The 19,222-nt window shown below is 42.3% G+C and overlaps 1 protein-coding gene across 1 annotated transcript; it reads left to right on the top strand.

Annotated features, from left to right (window-relative positions):
- Nucleotides 1-14,202: 14,202 nt before the first annotated feature.
- LOC122331528 (heat shock 70 kDa protein 12A-like) lies at nucleotides 14,203-18,992 on the top strand. The gene is made up of 4 exons (XM_043229012.1): nucleotides 14,203-14,543; nucleotides 14,664-14,888; nucleotides 15,011-15,185; nucleotides 17,781-18,992. The coding sequence occupies exons 1-4, from the start codon at nucleotides 14,259-14,261 to the stop codon at nucleotides 18,842-18,844; spliced, it is 1,749 nt and encodes a 582-aa protein (XP_043084947.1). The 5' UTR covers nucleotides 14,203-14,258; the 3' UTR covers nucleotides 18,845-18,992.
- Nucleotides 18,993-19,222: the final 230 nt, after the last annotated feature.

Here is a 19,222-nt window from a genome sequence, read left to right as displayed (position 1 = left end):
TAGGTGGTCCTCCCAGGTCTCTGAATGGACAATGATGTTGTTGAGGTAGGTGGCCGCGTATGCCTGGTGTGGACACCTCCTTTTTTTTTTGACCACTAGGGGTGCAGAAGGCGGTTTTTGGCTTTGCAGACTCTGAAAGAGCACTTGCCAGTAACCCTTGGTGAGGTCCAGAGTGGAGATATACCAGGCCCTTTCCAGACGGTCCAGCAGTTTGTCGACCCAGGGCATGGGGTATCCTTCAAATTCAGAGATCTCATTTAGACGCCAAAGGTCGTTACAAAAACAGAGGGTGCCGTCTGGTTTCGGGACCGTGAAGATTGGGCTGGACCAAGGCCTATGGTCTATTACCCCCAAATTCAGCATTTGCTGGACCTCATCCTCTATAGTTTGCAGATGAGCCTCTAGGACTCGGCAGCGGCCCTACTGTGTCCCAGAGGCTCATCTGCAAACTATAGAGGATGAGGTCCAGCAAATGCTGAAGTGACTCCTGGGGCCGTCCGGATATCATGCTCCACTACATTGGTACGCCCAGGGTGAGGGGAGAACACATCAGAGAACTGACCGATCAGGTGCTGGAGTTTCCCCTTCTGGGCAGCCGAGAGGTGTGAGTTGATGTACACAACCATGGGATCAGAGGTAACGACACCACTGGTCCCCAAGCCCAAACTCAAGCACCTAAGGGGCCCTGCCAGGTGGTTAAAAATGTGCAGCCAGCTGTGGGGATGGGCTGTGGTTGGGCTGCCCTGTTGTAGTGCTGTTTGCTTAGGTGTTCCCAGACTAATGGCATGACCCGGTCGATCCTCTCCATCATCTCTTTGACGTGTTCCACCACTGCCAGCTGCTGCTCCCACTGCTGCAGAAACACATTGAGAAAGGGATTAGGATTTTGTTTTGCCATTTCTATTGTTCATTGTTCATTTATGTTGCTATGTATATTTAGTCCATCAGTTTCTTGAAGAAAAAAAATGGACTTATATTAGTCATATATTTTAGTTAAGTTTAATAGAATGAAATACTATTAGTGCAATTAATGCACTTCTTTTTCACAAGAGAGAAATAAAACTTATATCCTCTAGAAACTGACAGCATACCAGAGATGATGTGGAAGGAGTTAAACTTAATTCCTTTAGAAACTGACAACATTCCAGAGATGCTGTGAGAGGAATGAAACACATACAGCATACAAGAGATGATGGGAAGCAGTTAAACTTATTTTCTTTAGAAACTGACAACATTCCAGAGATGCTGTAAGAGGAATGAAACACATACAGCATACAAGAGATGATGTGGAAGCAGTTAAACTTATTTTCTTTAGAAACTGACAACATTCCAGAGATGCTGTGAGAGGAATGAAACACATACAGCATACAAGAGATGATGTGGAAGCAGTTAGACTTATTTTCTTTAGAAACTGACAGCATTCCAGAGATCATGTGGAAGGAATGAAACTTATTTTCTTTAGAAACTGACACCATACCAGAGATGCTGTAAAAGGAAATAAACTTATTAAGAAACTGACAGCATACCAGAGATGATGTGGAAGGAATGAAACACATTTTGTTTAGAAACTGACAGCATACCAGAGATGATGTGGTAGGAGTTAAACTTATATTCTTTAGAAACTTACAGCATTCCAGAGATGCTGTGAGAGGAATGAGACTTGTTTTCTTTATATTGACATTTAGCAGTTTAGTGACTAAGCAATCAAAATAAAAAAAGAACAACTATATGCAAATGCTAAAACAAGTCCCAGTTAACTTAACGCATTACATGTAGCATTACATGTAGTAATCTGTTTTCCTTCAACCTCTGTAACACAGCCTCAAGCCTCATTAAGTGTTCCTCGAATATACTTGAATATACAAGCAAATCGTCCAAATAGACGAGCAACATTTGGAAGACCAGGTCTCTCATTATAGTCTGCATGACACGTTGAAATGTCGCTGGCACATTACATAGGACAAACGGCAACCACTGGTACTCAGGCAAAAGGGGTTAATGAAAGCAGTCTTGTGGCGGTACTTCTCATAAACTGCTACCTGGAGATAGCCACTCGTGAGGTCAATAGATGAGGTTCGATGGAATCTAACTTCATAGGACCTACTCCTAACATAATGTCCCTGGGCAAGTATTCCCAGTTTCACCTTGGGCGGCAACCACACATCTACTGGGGACACGTTTACTACCTGCACTGGAAATACCCGCCTACTGGGTGATACCAAGGTAGTAACCAGGACCAAGCCCCCATGCAATTGTGCCTTACCTGACTCAATTACACTTAAACCTCTATTTCCAGCTACCTCTTTATGTGTTCTGGCCTGAATTGTAACCACGGAGGCTGCAGGTACATATTACTTATGTGTGCTCACCACCCTGACCACAGAATTTGCTCCAACTGGGCAGCCTCTTATTCTACACTGCTTACAACAGCTCTCCAGTCACCATCCCCTACAAAGCATGGTAAAACTCAGCTACAATTAATTGTTTACAACACTGGGCTATGTTCGTGCCAAGTATGCCTGGGGGCGGCAAGTCAGTCTCCCCTTCATTATGTTCACAAATCACCAAGAACCCACAGTCAGACAGAGTCAACCCCTTTATCAGGATATCAAGTTCAACATACCCAAGATAGGGAAGAGGCAACCCATTGGCGGCAGTAATGAAACCACTTGCTCGTCCGATGCATGTCTTTGTCTTTTCCGTGAAGTTAAAAAAGCTCTCTGTCAAAGTACTCACGTTACTGCCTGTGTTTAACAAACAGCGGACCCCATGCTACACCCCTAGCATGAATTTCTACTTTTGGGCACTTGCCTACTGCACGCTCCAGGAACCGCTCTTTTGTTAGCGTGTCAGTCTTTGAGCTATCAATGCCACCCCTCATTGCTTGGCTCTTCTCAATAGAGGCACACAGTTTCCCAGAAGTGGAGACTCAGGTGTAGCTAGCACAGGGTTTTCTTGGAAGCGCTACCCAGTGCATTGCCTGGCTATATGCCCAACACCCTCACATTTAAAAAAAAATTCGTTGGCCTTCACAGGTATATCTTGTTTTGAACTTGGGCTTACTCGGTCTCTCACCAGTTGGATTGGAAATCTGTATAATGATATCACAAACCGCATTGGTAAGTTCCCCGATTGCTTTTCCTTGTTGTGAAAGTACCTTAATTACCTCTTTTAGTGCTACAGTAAAATCATTGGTCAGTCGGCCTTGCATGCTCTGCACTTTGCTCCATACTCACCAGGTTTTGGTTTTTATGCCACATTAGCTGGACGAGGTCTCTTTTCTGAGCTTCACAACAGGGCCTCCTCACAAACTTCAAATAATGTAGTACGGGGTCACTCTCTCACCACCTTGTGCAGATCCCTCCGAAGGGCAGAATCTCTCACCCCTTCTATAAACTGGTCTCTTCATGTCAGTTGCACATCTAAAACACAACGTGGTGCGAATTTAATGTCAATGACAGTGCATGTGAAAAGTCCTGAAAATATACCCCATAGAATGTGCATAGAATGTGGAATGTGTGCAACATCTGGGAGGTGATACGTTTCTCCCTAAACGCTGCCCACAAATATGAGAACAAGTCTTCAGCTGCCTTATCCCCAACCCAATACACAACTTTACTTCATCCAGAACTGACCCCTTGTGGGAGAGAATAAAATCTTCCTGATCTTCAGAATTGAATCCCCTCACTTGTATAACCCTCCCAAGTTCCTCAATGAACACATCAACATTCACCTGGGTCCCCACTGAATGGTACAATTTGTTGTCTTGGGATATACACATAGGATCTACTATGAACATTAGTCCTGTTAGCGAGAGTTGACATTACTTCATCATGTCTATGTCCCAGTTACCTCCCTCAATGTTCATTTCCGGCACCACAGCACCTGCACCCTAAATGTCCTCAGAATCCATGACTTTAAACTGTAAGCTCCGGCAGTTTCAGTTCTCAAACAGTTAGGTCAACAAACACTGTCCTCCTTGCTACAGGACATGTTACACACAGGAGTCCTGACACGCTGGCACTTTGTACTGCTGTCGCTTCTACCAGGATGTCACTGCAGGTCCTTTTAGCATATAGTCGCCATTTGCCACTAACGTTGTTTGCACCCTTTTACGTTTGCACTATTGTTACCAAAAAAACTAAATCAGCCCCAAACAAACAGAACTCTACTCCTGCTACCAAAATTAGATGTGGCCGTCGAAGTGTACTTCTAATAAATAAAAAAACGAACACAGCCAGAACATTTTCTTTTTCTTTTATTCCTGACTGAGCCTTCAAAGAAACTCAGCATTAAAGTTTTGTTCATGGCAATACTTGGGAAAATCACAATCCAATCAAACAAAATATGGTCGTCTAAGACAGAATAATGAAAAAAAAAAAAAAAAAAAAAAATTAACAGAGACAACCACCTAATTAACTTCTGTGGTCTCCAGAAACAAAATTACAACTTTCCTGAAGAAAAGAAGTTTTCACAAGATTGGCCTCAGTTACTAAAACCAAAAATAACAAGCCCCTTCAATTTCAATCGGTGCAAACAAGGTTACAAAAACTTAGAAATGGCACACAAAATAACGGCAGTGGCCTACATGTGCTCTCCTGTTTAAACAGACAAAGAAAAACACAAACAACATAAACATACATACATACATACATACATACATACATCTACACATCTATAGCTTCCTATAAGCTATAGTAATCAGCAAATAAACAAAATGATACAGACTTTGGAAAATTTAAATGAGCAACACTCACTCCGATTGATTCCTTGAAGCACACAGCAAAAGCTCACATGGTATTTGACACTTGAGCTCACGTAACGTTGCTCTCCCCTCTAACCCAGTATAAATCATAAAGCATAAGAAATACTGCATGCTTGGATAACATATGAAATAACATATGTTTTTTAACACTTTAACTCTTGTGACATATCTTAGGTTAAGTCACGCTCAAACTCCATTAGCATGGTCCGAGTTTCCCCTTCCCAAATAGCGATCTCTCACATGCAGGAACACAACTCTTGTATGATCGTTGAATTAAAGCATGTAAATAAAATAGAATATAAAGTGAATCCTACCCTTATTACTTATACACGCACAACTAAATTACATCAGCAAGTGTGAAATGTTGCAGACAAATGTCAGATGTAGCTGATTGCTCAAGGAAGGAGGAGTTCACTTTCTGTTTCATGGTCTGCTCAGCCCACCTGCTCCACTTCCTGTTTATGTGCTACGTGAGGCACCTGCCCGTCCAGACACCGCAAGATGGCCTGCCCTAGAAGACTGTGCCCCATTCCGAGATGGTTGAGACTGTCGTAATCATCTGGGGACAGCAAACCATTCACTTTTACACTTCTGTCTGGAGAGAACCAGCCACCATTACTGGCCAGCCACCACCAAGCCACCATTTCTGGAGAACACGAAAAATGGTGTTTTCAAGACTCTTTTCAGGACAGCTAGGAGGGGCGAACCCCTAGCCACCATAGAAACAGTATCATGTGGAGCAGCCCCAGGAAAGAAGGGAAGAAACTGCTGGCATGATACCAAGGAGTCTGCCATACAGGCCCACTGAGGCATTACGACCTACACGACTTGATACTCTTGACCCAAGCAGGAGCCAGACGGGCCAGCATCAAGGTAGAGTCCAGATACACACCCAGAAACATAGAAGATTGTGCTTGTTTAAGCCCAACAAAGCATCCAAAGGTGGAGAAGGAGAGAGTTCCTGTGATAAATTACTTACTTCCTGGAGCAGGCCAAAAGTTGTCCAGGTAATTGAGAATTTGGATTGTCTGGAGCCTCAATGGGGTCAGAGCACCATCCACACACTTAGCACCATGCACGTCCTTGGGGTCAGGGCCAACAAAAAGTTGCTGTACTGGTAAGCCTTTCCCCCAAAGGCAAACCTGAGAAACTTTATTTGCCTCTGAATGGCCATAGATGTGGAAGTAAGCATCTTTTAAGTTAACAATGCTTGTGAATTGGAGAGTGTAGCCAAGAAAATCCAGGGCAACACTCCTGGCAAATTTTCTCCAGGACTGAAGAAAATATGTAAGCAGGATCAGAGTAGGACAGCTCGCGGGTATCCCTTACTATGAATGATGTCTGTATCATGAAGCAAACCTGAGGGGAGAAAACTTCAAGTGTCTCCTATCATCAGTCGTCACTGAGAAAGGAGGACTGCCTGTGTTTCTCAAGACACATTTAGTGGTAAGGAAGAATGACTCAGGGATGGGTAGTCTGATGCAATCCAACGAGGTATGGCAAGCTCTTCTCTTCCTGATACACATATAAGAAGCGACCCGAAGAAGCTGCAAGTTTTCAGTAGCACACAACAAAACATTCACCAGCTCAATATAGGCCAGGTCGTGGCTGTATCTTCTGGCCGATGGGAGGGAGAAATTCCAATATCATACCTCTGAAATCTGAGAAGGCTGTGGTAGGCAAAATGTCCTCCATTCTGAAGGAAACGGTTTTCCATGTCTCTGGGCTGGGCGCAGGACAGCTGCAAGAGAAAAAGAAAGTGGAAACTGCTTGTCCTCCATAGCTTCAAGCTCAACATCCAGGCTGTGGCTTCACGTAGAGAGGAGGCTGTTGAGACTATTTCACTCAAACGGCTCTTTACCAGGAAGGATCAACTCAAGGCGAAATAAAACACAAGACAAGTTTTTGGATTTTAAAGCTTGCAAGGATTGCGCTGTCGATTGCAAGCGGGAGAGAAGCAGGTTTCTCCTTAACCTCCCTTTTGCCTCCAGACGGATCACAGTCCGCCTGAGGCCGGGGGCCGGGCAGGCCCCCGCCTTCTGCCTCCTTCCCTGCTTTGCCTCCTCCCAAGCTCAGATTGCAAGTCGCTTTATTTATAGAGGAAAAGACAAGATACAGTAAATGAAAACAATTGGCCACATTTCTTGTGCGTCAGAATCTTCACTCCTTCAGATTCTTCCGGTGCCCCTATCAGTATTATACGGAGGCCATGTTATGACCAAGAATCAAACTGAAACTAAAAGGCCACAGGTGCATAACTGTCAACATTTAACTCCAACATTCCGTTCTCACCAGGCTGACAAAGCCTGGCACCCGATGGAAGCTGTAACTGAAGGATCAAAGTTGCAAAATGTCAATACATAACCCTAACATATCCCTCCTGTTTGACGTTTAGCACCTGAAAAATAACATAATAAGGCATATGCATACTGAACTACATCTCTACTGATTACTTGATTACATAGTCGATGCTTACTTTAAACAGCAAGGTTGGGCGAAAACCCCAGTATCTGAGGAAAAATTCCCAACCGACCCCCAAAATGTTACCTGGGCGATCACCTGTAAGGCTTGCATCTTAATCATAATGTATACAATATAAAATTTTAAAACTTGAACATAGGAGGAAAATGTGAAAATAAACTGAAAAGGAAGAATGAAATAAAACAGTGCCTCCTGTTCTTGGCACGGCTACTGTAGCTTATCAGTGTACCTCTTGTATCATAACATCAGCACTCAGCCATGTCACAGCTATGGTTTTAACCGAGACTTCACACATGATATTAAAGCTCTCTATTTCTCTCTTGGTGGAGAAGTATGGTAAAACTGGAAAAGTCTGGCTAATCATTTTAGTAATCATTGCCCTTAAACATGGTAAAACACAGATAATGCATAAACATGTTCAAATCAAAATGAGTCTTTAGTTCATGTTGTTCTGTGAACCAGTCAAAATTCAATTAGTTTCAGTTCCCCTTTAATCGTCTCTCTCTCCTCCGCATCCATCCACAGCAGGACTCCCCGCCATGCTAAAAATGAGTAGGGCTCTGTTGGTTTCTTCACCGGGTTGAGACCAGCGAGGCCTATTGCCTTCACCACCCTTTGTAACCGGACTTCACACCCGTACTCGTCGTTTTAGGCAGGAAACTCTGTGACCTTTGTACAGTGGCTCTGATGAATCCACGTAGACCTCTCAGCGGTCTTCAAGGCAGTTGGGGTAGTCAGCACCACGTTGCTTTAATCAGGATGCTGTCGCCTGGTTTCACTCTTGAGACCTGTGGGGACAGAGGAATATCTGGCAGATCATTTGCTCTCACAACATCTTTAAATTTCAACATTTTGTTCATCCATTCTGCTAGTGTATGCTGCTCTTGTGGTTTCTCACACACATCATCACACAGCGGTAAACTGAACGGTCTACCATACAGTATTTGTACTGTTGGCAAGGTGTCAGTTCAATAAAATCCATGTGGATAAACTGAAAAGGTAGTCTGGCTTTGGAAATTGACCTCTCTTAGGTCTGCAGTTATGTTTACAGCAGATCAAACAAGATTCACAAAAAATTTTTTTAGTAGTTATTAAACCCTGGTGCATAACACCTGGTGCATAAAACCCTATGCACCATCCCTCCTGTTGACACATGTTTACCATATGTCAAAATTGTTGCTGTTTTGTGCACCTGTTGTTAACCACATCTGCTTCTCGGACGCTGGTGCTTGCTTTTGCATGTCTGATATTACTGACATGTCTAACGGAGTTTCTAATGATGTTACTTTATGTATTTCACATATGTCTAACTTCCCTTGTGCAGCTTGCTTAGCTGCTTCATCTGCCTTTGCATTGCCAAGTGAAACTGGGTCAGTACCCTTTGTGTGTGCGGCGCATTTACACACTGCAATTGTACGAGGGAGTTGAATGGCTTTTAATAAGTCTGTAAGGAGGGCGGCGTGTTTTACGCTTTGACCACTAGCAGTTTTCATGCCCCTTCGCGCCCATTGTGCTGCAAAATGGTGTAAAGTAGAAAATGCATATTGGCTATCTGTGTAGATTGTGACGTCTTTTTCTCGCGATACTTGGCACGCTTTTGTTAACGCTATAACTTCGGCTGCCTGGGCTGAGTAATGAGAGGGAAGTTTCCCTGCAGTCACTATCTCTCTTTCTGACACAACAGCATAACCACATTGATTTTCACCTTGACTATTTTTAGAGCATGAACCATCTACAAACAGTGTCTCTCCCTCAGTTAATGGAACATCTCTCAAGTCAGGCCTAGGTTTGCAATTCTGTTCTGTGCTGGTCAAGCAACAGTGTGGTGTGCCATCATTACAAGTTGGCAACAGAGAAGATGGGTTTAATGTTGTACATCTTTTGATGGTGAGATGTGGCTGTGACATTAAAGTGGACATGACGGCTAAATGTCTTGCTGGTGATAAAAATGACATTTTTGTTTCAGTTAATAGTGCGTCGACTGAGTGTGGGACCAATAGTGTGAGTTTATGAAACAACACTACTTCAGCTGATGCCTGGACTGCTAGGGCTGCTGCACATACAGCTCTCACACAAGGTGGAAGTGCACAAGCCACTGGATCTAACCTCTTGGAGTAGTAAGCTACTGGTTTGTTCTTTCCACCTGACTCCTGTGTCAGCACTGACGTCATAAATTTGTCTTTGCAGTCTACTGTCTGATTAAATGGTTTGGAATAATCAGGTAAACTCAACACTGTGGATTGAATCAATCCCTCCTTTAGCTGTGTGAAAGCTTTTCCCCCTCCGGGTCCAGCTAATCTTATCTTTCATGGCTGTAGGAATGCCATAAATCATGTCTAACAAGGGCTGTGTTAGTATGGCGTAGTCTGCAATCCATTGTCTGCAGTAGTTACACAAACCTAAAAATTGCAACATCTGTTGCTTTGTCTCGGGTTTTGGTGCTAGCTGTATAGCCTCTTTTCTGCTATCAGTTAGGGCTCTACCTAGCGGGTTATTTTGTGACCTAAAAATACCACTTCCTGTTTTGCCCATTGCAGTTTGGCTAAAGAAGCTTTGTTCCCTGTCGCTGCTAAATGCTGAAACACTGTTACAGCAGCTTCTTTGTTGTGCTTTTGTGTGTCTGATGCAATCAATACGTCATCGACATAAACTAAAACCTGACTGTGGGTTGGAACCGCGAGGGGTGACAGACAGCTCATTAGTTCTGATGAAAAGATTGTCGGGCTATCAACAAATCCCTGAGGAAGGCGAGTGTAAGTGTATTTTTTACATTTGTAAGTAAACCCAAACCACCCCTGTGAGTCTTTATGTACTGGTATGGAGAAAAATGCATTGCTTAAATCCACTACCGTAAACCATTTCATTTCAGGTTTTAACTGATTCAACAATGTGTGTGGATCTGGCACACAGGGGGCCCTGCTCTCTACAGCTTGATTTACAGCTCTTAAATCTTGAATCATCCTCCAGCTCTGGGAGTCTGCTTTCTTGACAGGAAGAATCGGCGTGTTACAGTGGGCCTCGGGGCTTCAACTATTATACCTGCCTTAATCATTTCTTCAATAACTGGTTTTATGCCTTCCTGTGCATCTGGCTTAAGGGGATATTGCTTTATGTAAATAATAAATTCTTCTTTCCTCCCTCTCCTTCTCCGATTAGCTTGGTAGAAAGTGTCTGCACCAAGCAAGGTCATGCCTTGGGGGAGGGCAGTGAGTGCAGCGAAAGTATGGGCCCTGTCTGCTTTTCCTTTTTATTTTCAACAATCCCTGTCCATGTTCTACTGCGTCTCGCAATGCCGCTCCATCATGAGCTAACGGATCATCATTCCTGTCTAGACCCATGAAGTTACCCCTATCCTGGCCATATTCGTATTTAAAAGCCAATCTCACAACTCTATCAATCTCTTGGCCATTTAAACGATGCGTACGTATCAGTTGGTGAAAATTCTCTAACCATGCAGTAAAATTTCTAAGTGGACCAAGTGCATTTACTGCCTCTTTAAGTTCTTGGTCTGACCATGGGCGATACGCATTAAGGTATCTATTGCGATCGTCCTCTACACCGTAATGTGGATTTGCCACTTGGATGGCTGGAAAAACTAAATTTGAATCTGATAAAAGGTGTGAGGAGTTCAAGGGGTCTTTTTTATGCTCTTTTTCTTTCTGCACTGCAACCAATCTTTCTTGTTTCTCTCTTTTTTTCTCTTCGACTTCCACCTGTCTTTTATCAGCCTGCTCTTGCCACTTCGTCGCTTCAATCAATTGAAGTTTCAACAGATCACCCTTTTTTCCCTTGGCTAAGGATAAATCAACCTTTATTTTGTCTATCAAGAGAGCGCAGTCCCTTTTGACTAATTTACCACTGAAATCATATTTTATCTATGATAAATCATCTTTTTTAATCATCTTTTATTCCACTCATTGAGATATCGCACACTGTCTGCCGAATATGTATGCATAAACTTTGGATCTCCCATCAATTTACTTTTTTCTGCGCCCATATTTGCTTTTTGGTAAGAGTCAACGATTAGTCACACGTCTGATCAGATCGTCCACTGCACCAAGCTTCTACAGACACTAATTTGTCTGCGGATACAGCCGTCTGAACAAACCAACTTTTCAATTTTGACTCAAACCCAATATAAATTTTATGTTTGAACAACACAACTCCCCTTCTAGTGGGGAAAAATATCAGTTGTGTTATTCCTAAACCACAACAACCACCTTATTCACCGTAAATCCTAGTGATTCACAATGACGTTCATACAACACATTCATACCATTCATACAATGCGCGCTTAGAACAACTTTTTGTCGACAAACCAATGTCCTAGACAATTGGTCGACAGAATTCGTCTGTCGAGATTACTGTGCTTCCAAAGCAGCTAGTAATCTTGGCTTCACTGTCGATACAGATCCTTCACCTTAACAGGCAAATCACTGGCTACGAACTCGAGCCGGTACCTATTATACTGCAGTCTCATCCACATACTTCAGCCATAAAAAAACAATACCGGTATATCACCTGATCAGTGCGTTGAGTTGTCCTTCCAACAGCTCCCGTCAGACAGCCTGGAGAAGTTGATTTTTCCAGACGAAGAATCACCGACCCCCCTCGAATTCACGCGGGTGGATTTTCTTCAGGCAGCTATTGCCTGGCTCTGCAGAGACTGTCTCTCGGCTCCTCTTCGTCCTCTCCTCCTCCGCTCTGTCGTGTTGGGATCCGGCTCGAAGGACCAAGTAAATGTTGAGACTATTTCACTCAAACGGCTCTTTACCAGGAAGGATCAACTCAAGGCGAAATAAAACACAAGACAAGTTTTTGGATTTTAAAGCTTGCAAGGATTGCGCTGTCGATTGCAAGCGGGAGAGAAGCAGGTTTCTCCTTAACCTCCCTTTTGCCTCCAGACGGATCACAGTCCGCCTGAGGCCGGGGGCCGGGCAGGCCCCCGCCTTCTGCCTCCTTCCCTGCTTTGCCTCCTCCCAAGCTCAGATTGCAAGTCGCTTTATTTATAGAGGAAAAGACAAGATACAGTAAATGAAAACAATTGGCCACATTTCTTGTGCGTCAGAATCTTCACTCCTTCAGATTCTTCCGGTGCCCCTATCAGTATTATACGGAGGCCATGTTATGACCAAGAATCAAACTGAAACTAAAAGGCCACAGGTGCATAACTGTCAACATTTAACTCCAACATTCCGTTCTCACCAGGCTGACAAAGCCTGGCACCCGATGGAAGCTGTAACTGAAGGATCAAAGTTGCAAAATGTCAATACATAACCCTAACAGAGGCCTCCAGTGCAGAATGGTGGGAAGAAACGTTGCGCTCGTTATTAAAAACCGCAAGTCTAGCATGCAAGATCTAGTGCAAGAGCAATAAATTCTCACAGCAAATTCTCTTGCATTGGCGAGGCCCATTCATTTGACACACTTACATTGCTGGTCATCTCTAACGATGAAGCAAAAGCACGGCGGCTGGCATCAGTGAAAGTCCATTTCACTCACTGCTTGTAGAATAAAATTCCACAATAGCAGTCGATGAAGTGGAAAGAGCATGAAAAAAAATTGAAAAACTAGAAAGGGCCAGAAAAACCACAAGAAGAGAGGAAAATCTGTTGTCTGAGATGGGACACATTTGGACGGCAGGAGGATGAGGAAGTTAGGGTCATCGTACGGGGAAAACATTAAGGCAAAATAAAAAACAAAAGGGGAAAAACGCCGCTATTAACTTTTTTAATGGTCTGACTTTCTGTTACGTTGTGGTTTGTGAGAGGAAGCACTCGACGAGTAAAATAAACTTAAACAGTTTCAATCTTCTACAAACTAACAGAAATAACAATATAGTTTCAAACAGGCAGGAAGGCAGACAGAACAAAAAACACACGCATTTAAAGACGAAGTCGGACAAACAGGTCTTAAATACACAATGTAAATATTTAAATGAGACACAGATGAAGACAATTAACTAAAAGTGGGTCACACTGAACACATGGCACATGAAAACAACAACAAAAAGGAGTCCATGTGTGACAAAGTTAGACAAAAATAAATATATACATCTTTGGAAGACACAGTTACTGAACTACAACACAGATTAATCACACTAACATGAGTCAGACACAACCAACAGCAAAAACAGGTTTGCCTACATAAATTAAATTGATAAACTTACTTGAACTCCTCAGTGGTTGCAAAACCAACTTCTACTGGAGCGTGAATAATTTAAGCAATATTAAAGGCTTTCATAAAATACACAGACTTGCATCTTTAAGATAGTTTAAAATATGTTTATTTGCATTATATGAGCCATTTAAAATGTTCTGTAACATTAATGAATATATGGGAACAACTTTTAATTGCATTTGACTTTGGTTTACTTAAATTCTAAGTGATTTCATTTTACAATTAATTCTAATTTTCAAGTTGAATGAACTAAGTTTAACGTGTCAAACATGGTTATTAATGGAATAATTCAACCAAAAAGGCAAAAAAGCTGACTTTCATATTAGGGAAAAAGACTATGTAAGTCAATGGTGATCCAAAACAACATGGTTACAACTTTATTCAAAATATCTTTGGCAGGAAAAAAAAGAAATTCATAAAGATTTGGAACTACTCAAAGGTGAGTAAATGATGACAGAATTTTCATTTTGGAGGGAACCTTTCCTTTAACACTGAGTAAAATTTGGTTATCTATTTAAATTCAAAAGTACAGCAAACAAAGTTGTAACATAATATAACTAATTTGCTTCCTTTGAATTTGAAACTTGAAATTGAACTTGTTACTTTTTTTTACAGTGCATTTAAACAGTCCAGAAAATAATTCTCAAAAAGATGTGAATAATCTTTTATATATGTCCACTTCATAGTTTTAGAGGACAAGCCCATTTTTTGTGGGAGGGTCAATAATAGTGAAAGCAGGCTTTGTGAATATAAATGAGAGAAGGCACAAACTGTACTGTTCATTTTTCAAGAAGGTAAAATCTCTGAAACACAGCAGCTCTCTTATAACACAATGGCACAATTTCTTTACGTTGCTATAGATTTTGGAACATCATTCAGCGGATATGCCTTCAGCTTTAAGACTGATAAAAATCTAGAACAAATTAGGATTCCTTCCTGGGGTGTCGAGCAAGGTCTAAAAACCTTCAAAACCCCCACCTGCATTTTGTTTGATGAAGAACAGAACTTCCAGAAGTTTGGTTATGATGCCATGAAAACATACACCATGTTGATGAAAAAAGAAAAAGCAAAGAAACACTATCTATTTGAACACTTCAAAATGGAGCTGTATGATAAAGTAAGTACTTTTGCATTTTTAGTTTATCTTACATACCATATTATTTATCTGTGAATGAAAGATTAATTTGATGCACTTTCATTGAGTAACATTAATGTAATAAACACTTTTGTTGCAAAGGAAATCCACAGAGATTTGATGATCACAGATTCAAATGGGAAAACAATGAAGGCTATACAGGTTTTCTCTGAGAGTCTGCGATACCTGAAGGATCATGCACTGGACAAAATTGGACAAAACACTGAAGGACGAAAGTTCACTGCATCTGATGTGACGTGGGTGTTAACAGTTCCTGCTATCTGGCATGCGGCAGCTAAACAATTCATGAGAGAAGCAGCTGTTGAGGTGAGTTAAAATAAAAATGTGAATATTAGATACTTATTAAAACTCATCATGTACACATAAAAGTATATTTACCTGTTCTTCTGTAAGACAGAATAAATTAAATGAAAATATTAATCATGCAGGCAGGTCTTGTGACGGATTCTACACCTGAAAGACTCATCTTTGCTCTGGAACCAGAGGCTGCGTCTGTGTTCTGTAAGCAGCTACCAAGTGATGGTTTCATAGCAGAAGGAGAGGATTGTGAAGACAAATTGGAGCAGCAACCAGGAAGCCAGTACATGGTTGTAGATTGTGGAGGTACACTACTAAAATTCCTTTAAAATCCTACTACACATTTACATACAGATTACTTTTACTTTACAGTTTACAGCATACCTTTTACGTAATAGTGTACCTATAAAATGTATATGTTAACTATAAAGAGTGAAACAATTAAAAAATAAAAAGTAATTAATCGTTTATTTATTAGTTTATTAGAGGCCAAGACAATAGTCATAAACGATAAGGCAGGCAGATAGTAAAGTACAGGCAGTCCAATCTGGCAACAGGTTCAAGGGCAGTTAAGGAATGGTAGTCAGCAAGCAGGCAGTAGGTCAACACAGGGTTAACAGTCCAATCAGGCAAACAATACAGGTAGGTAGAATCCGAGAGACGTGAAACAAGGAAACAGGCAAGGTTCATACACAGCAATAGCAATCAGAAGATATGTAAGAAACGTTTGGTAAAGCAGTGAAACTAGCAATACTTCGCGACTAGCACATTGGCAGGCCCTCTGGTTATAAAGCCCTTCAACAGGAAGTAACCAGTGAAGTAGAAAAGGGCCTGAGCCGAGCTAGTACTCAGGTAAGGGCTCCCTCTGGTGTTCAGGTGTTACACTTTCTCAATGTAGCTACATGTTAAGTACTATAAATAGAATAAAGTATAAACATAGTACAGAAGGTAGTCAACCAGTCCATTTATAAAATTCTAAGTAATATTCAAGGAGGTGAAAAAAGATAGTTTGTACCCTTAAATCAAAGGGGCACTTTTATATTAGCATTTTATTGTAAATTTAAATGAAATAAAACATTTAGTATTATTTAAAATACAACATTAGAAAAAAATATTTCATTTCGACAAACTATTTGACAAGAATAGGTGCGTTTTCAAGATACTAAAATAAAAAACAAATATCAGGGCCCAAAATCCTCAGACCCCAGCGGGTGAATCCAGCATTCACATACTGATTGGGAGACATGTTCTGTGAGCCTGCTTTGAGTGTGTGTGTACCCATCAAAACCCATCAGCTTTAAGGACTGGACAAGACTGAATATAACTTTTATGATTATACATGGAGTGTCACGGTCGCGCTTTCGTGGGACGAAGCACACGAGACGTTACATGAACTTAAATGGGTTTAATCCAAAATGGCAAAATAAATATAAAAGGCAGGCAGAACAGACAGGCAGGCAGGCAAAAACTCACGTATGGACATTGGGTATGGACCTTGCCGATCGGACAAACTGAACTGAAAACACAGGACTTAAATACACGGGGTAATTGACGAGACACAGCTGCAGACAATAATACAATTAACACAGAGGGAAGGCGGGGCACAGGGAGCACATGGCATGAGACGAAAAACATAAACAAAGAGTCCAGAGTCGTGACATTACCCCCCCCTCCCGGAAGGTGCATCCTCGCACCTAAAGGGTAACATCAAAAAAAACGAACAAAAACCAAAATGACTAGGATTTGGGGATACCGGGTCTTGGGAAGAGGTTCTGGTGGAGGACGGATCCCCAGGAGGGGGCAGGCAGAAGGCAGAAGGGTCCAAGGAGGTGTAGATGGAGGGAGGAGCCAGGAAGGAGACAGGAGGAGTCCGGAGCAGGAGGAGATCCAGAGCCCAGCTATGGTGGTCCAAGGTGGAGCCGACGGAGGGAGGAGCCATGGAGGAGGAGCAGCCATCGACTCCATGGGGCCGACCGACGGTGGCGGAGCAGGTGGTGGAAGAGACGGAGGCGGAGAGCCGAAGAGCCAGGGTGACGTCGAGGCGCTGGAGGTCCAAGGCGACGCCGCAGGCTTCGGCAACTGACACGGAGACGGGGGACGGGAAGGACGCGGCAGAGCCAGAGCGACTGAGGACTCAGGTGAAGCTGGAGGGAAGGAGGAGCCTGACAGAGCCGGTGGGATGGAGGGACGAGGCGAAGCCGGAGAAGAGGAATCCCGAGGCGACGGATGGTCGACGACAGACCAAGGCGGAGCCGGAGGGACGATGGAGCCTTGTGGAGCTGGTGGACTGACGGACCACGGTGTAGAGGAGGGAGCTAGGAGCCAAGGGGGAGCCGACGGGTCTACGAGCCGAAGAGCAGTCTGGGTCTCGGAGGCAGGACGGCGAGGGATCCTTCACCCTCGACGGCGATGGAGACCGGCAGACCCGTGGCGAGCTCCTGATGGAGAGCTGAGGATGAGCGCAGGGGCTGCTGGGATCCATAAATATATACAAGGCAGGCAGAACAGACAGGCAGGCAAAAACTCACGTATGGACATTGGGTATGGACCTTGCCGATCGGACAAACTGAACTGAAAACACAGGACTTAAATACACGGGGTAATTGACGAGACACAGCTGCAGACAATAATACAATTAACACAGAGGGAAGGCGGGGCACAGGGAGCACATGGCATGAGACGAAAAACATAAACAAAGAGTCCAGAGTTGTGACATGGAGTCTGTGACATTTCCTTTAATTCTCCCTCAGTTGTCCATGTCCAATTCAAGTAAAAAGTGCATCTGTTAAAATTTTGAGTTCTCTAAAAATCTACTTCAAACCCTAGATGTAACTATATAGAAAATACAAGTACACATAAATGAATGTTGTCTCTGATTAATTTTTTTCTTGTATCTTGCAGGTGGTACTATTGACATAACGGTCCACGAGGTGCTGGATGATGGCAAACTGAAGGAGCTGCACGCTGCATCAGGAAATGACATGGGTGGACAGTCAGTAGACAAGAATATTGTGTCTTTTCTAAAAGACATTTTCTCAGACGACATTTTTGAGAAATTTAAGAAAGAATACCCAAGTGAAGCACTTAAACTGAAGTATAACATTGCACTTATAAAATCTTGTGAGGAGGTTGTGAGGATTCCATGTCCTAGCAGCTTACAAACACTCGCTAAAGATAAACAGAGCATGGAAAGTTATTTTGAGAACGTTGAGGGAGTAGAGTGGGATGATGGTGGAATATTCCTTGAAAAAGAAAAGCTAAAAAGCTTCTTTGATACCAGCTTCAGTGCTATAGAAAGCACAATTAATCAGATCCTTAAAAACACAGAGCTGAAGATTGAGTACATGTTGTTGGTGGGAGGCTATGCTGAATGTGCTTTTCTTAGGAAATTCATGAAGGAGCAATTTGGCAGCGTATGCAAAATACTTTGCCCTTTTGAGCCTCAGGCAGTAATTTTAAAGGGAGCGATCCTGTACGGAAAAACACCTTCCGTGGTTAAATCTCGTATTAGTGCTCTCACATATGGGTTCCGTATATGTGAAATATTTGATGAAACCAAACACAGGGGCAAAAGCAAATCTGAAAACTCAGAAGGAAAAGTGTTCTGCAATGTCTGCTTTGACCAGCTTGTCCGCAGTGGGGAGTCAGTTGAATGTGAAGAAGTCCGTTCTTTCATAAGATATCCAATAGATCGACTGCAAACAAAGCTACAATTTACATTTTACAGCTCTGAAAAACCAGAAGTAAAGTTTACAGACGAGCCGATGGTAGTAGAGATTGGTTCTGTATCAGTTGACATGCCTAACACTGACAGAGGCACAGATCGACCAGTCAGGTTGGAGATAAAATTTGGCTCCACTGAAATGAAGGCCACTGCTACTGATTTAGGATCAGGTGAAACAAGAACAACCGAACTGGACTTTTTGAGTGAACAAATCCATGCCCATAATAAACTACGGGACTGAATACAGTAAATAATAAAATCAACAAACAAAACAAAACTGAAAAAAATTAGTCTGATGCAAAATACATACAATTGTTGCAAGACATTGTAAGCAAAACGTTATAAAAAAAAAATCCCAGTAACAAAATAAATCCATTGTCTGATTTCTACCTTTCTATTTCTCACATAATACCTAACAGGATTGGTGTTTTAACTGATTTATTTTAATTATATTATGCAGAAAGACAATTTATGACATCACAGAGAATAATGGTGTTGACTGTATCTTTAAATAATTCTCACAAATTAGTATATATATATTGTGACGGGAGGAGCCAACGACAGACACAGTGGGCGTGGCGTCAGGCCTCGGAGAGGCTTTTATTGACAAAATAATAAT

This window comes from Puntigrus tetrazona, unplaced genomic scaffold (genome assembly GCF_018831695.1).
Source record: "Puntigrus tetrazona isolate hp1 unplaced genomic scaffold, ASM1883169v1 S000000001, whole genome shotgun sequence".
Classification (NCBI taxonomy): Eukaryota; Metazoa; Chordata; class Actinopteri; order Cypriniformes; family Cyprinidae; genus Puntigrus; species Puntigrus tetrazona.
Note: the sequence above shows the minus strand (reverse complement) of the source record. Positions and strands in the feature narration are given on the sequence as shown.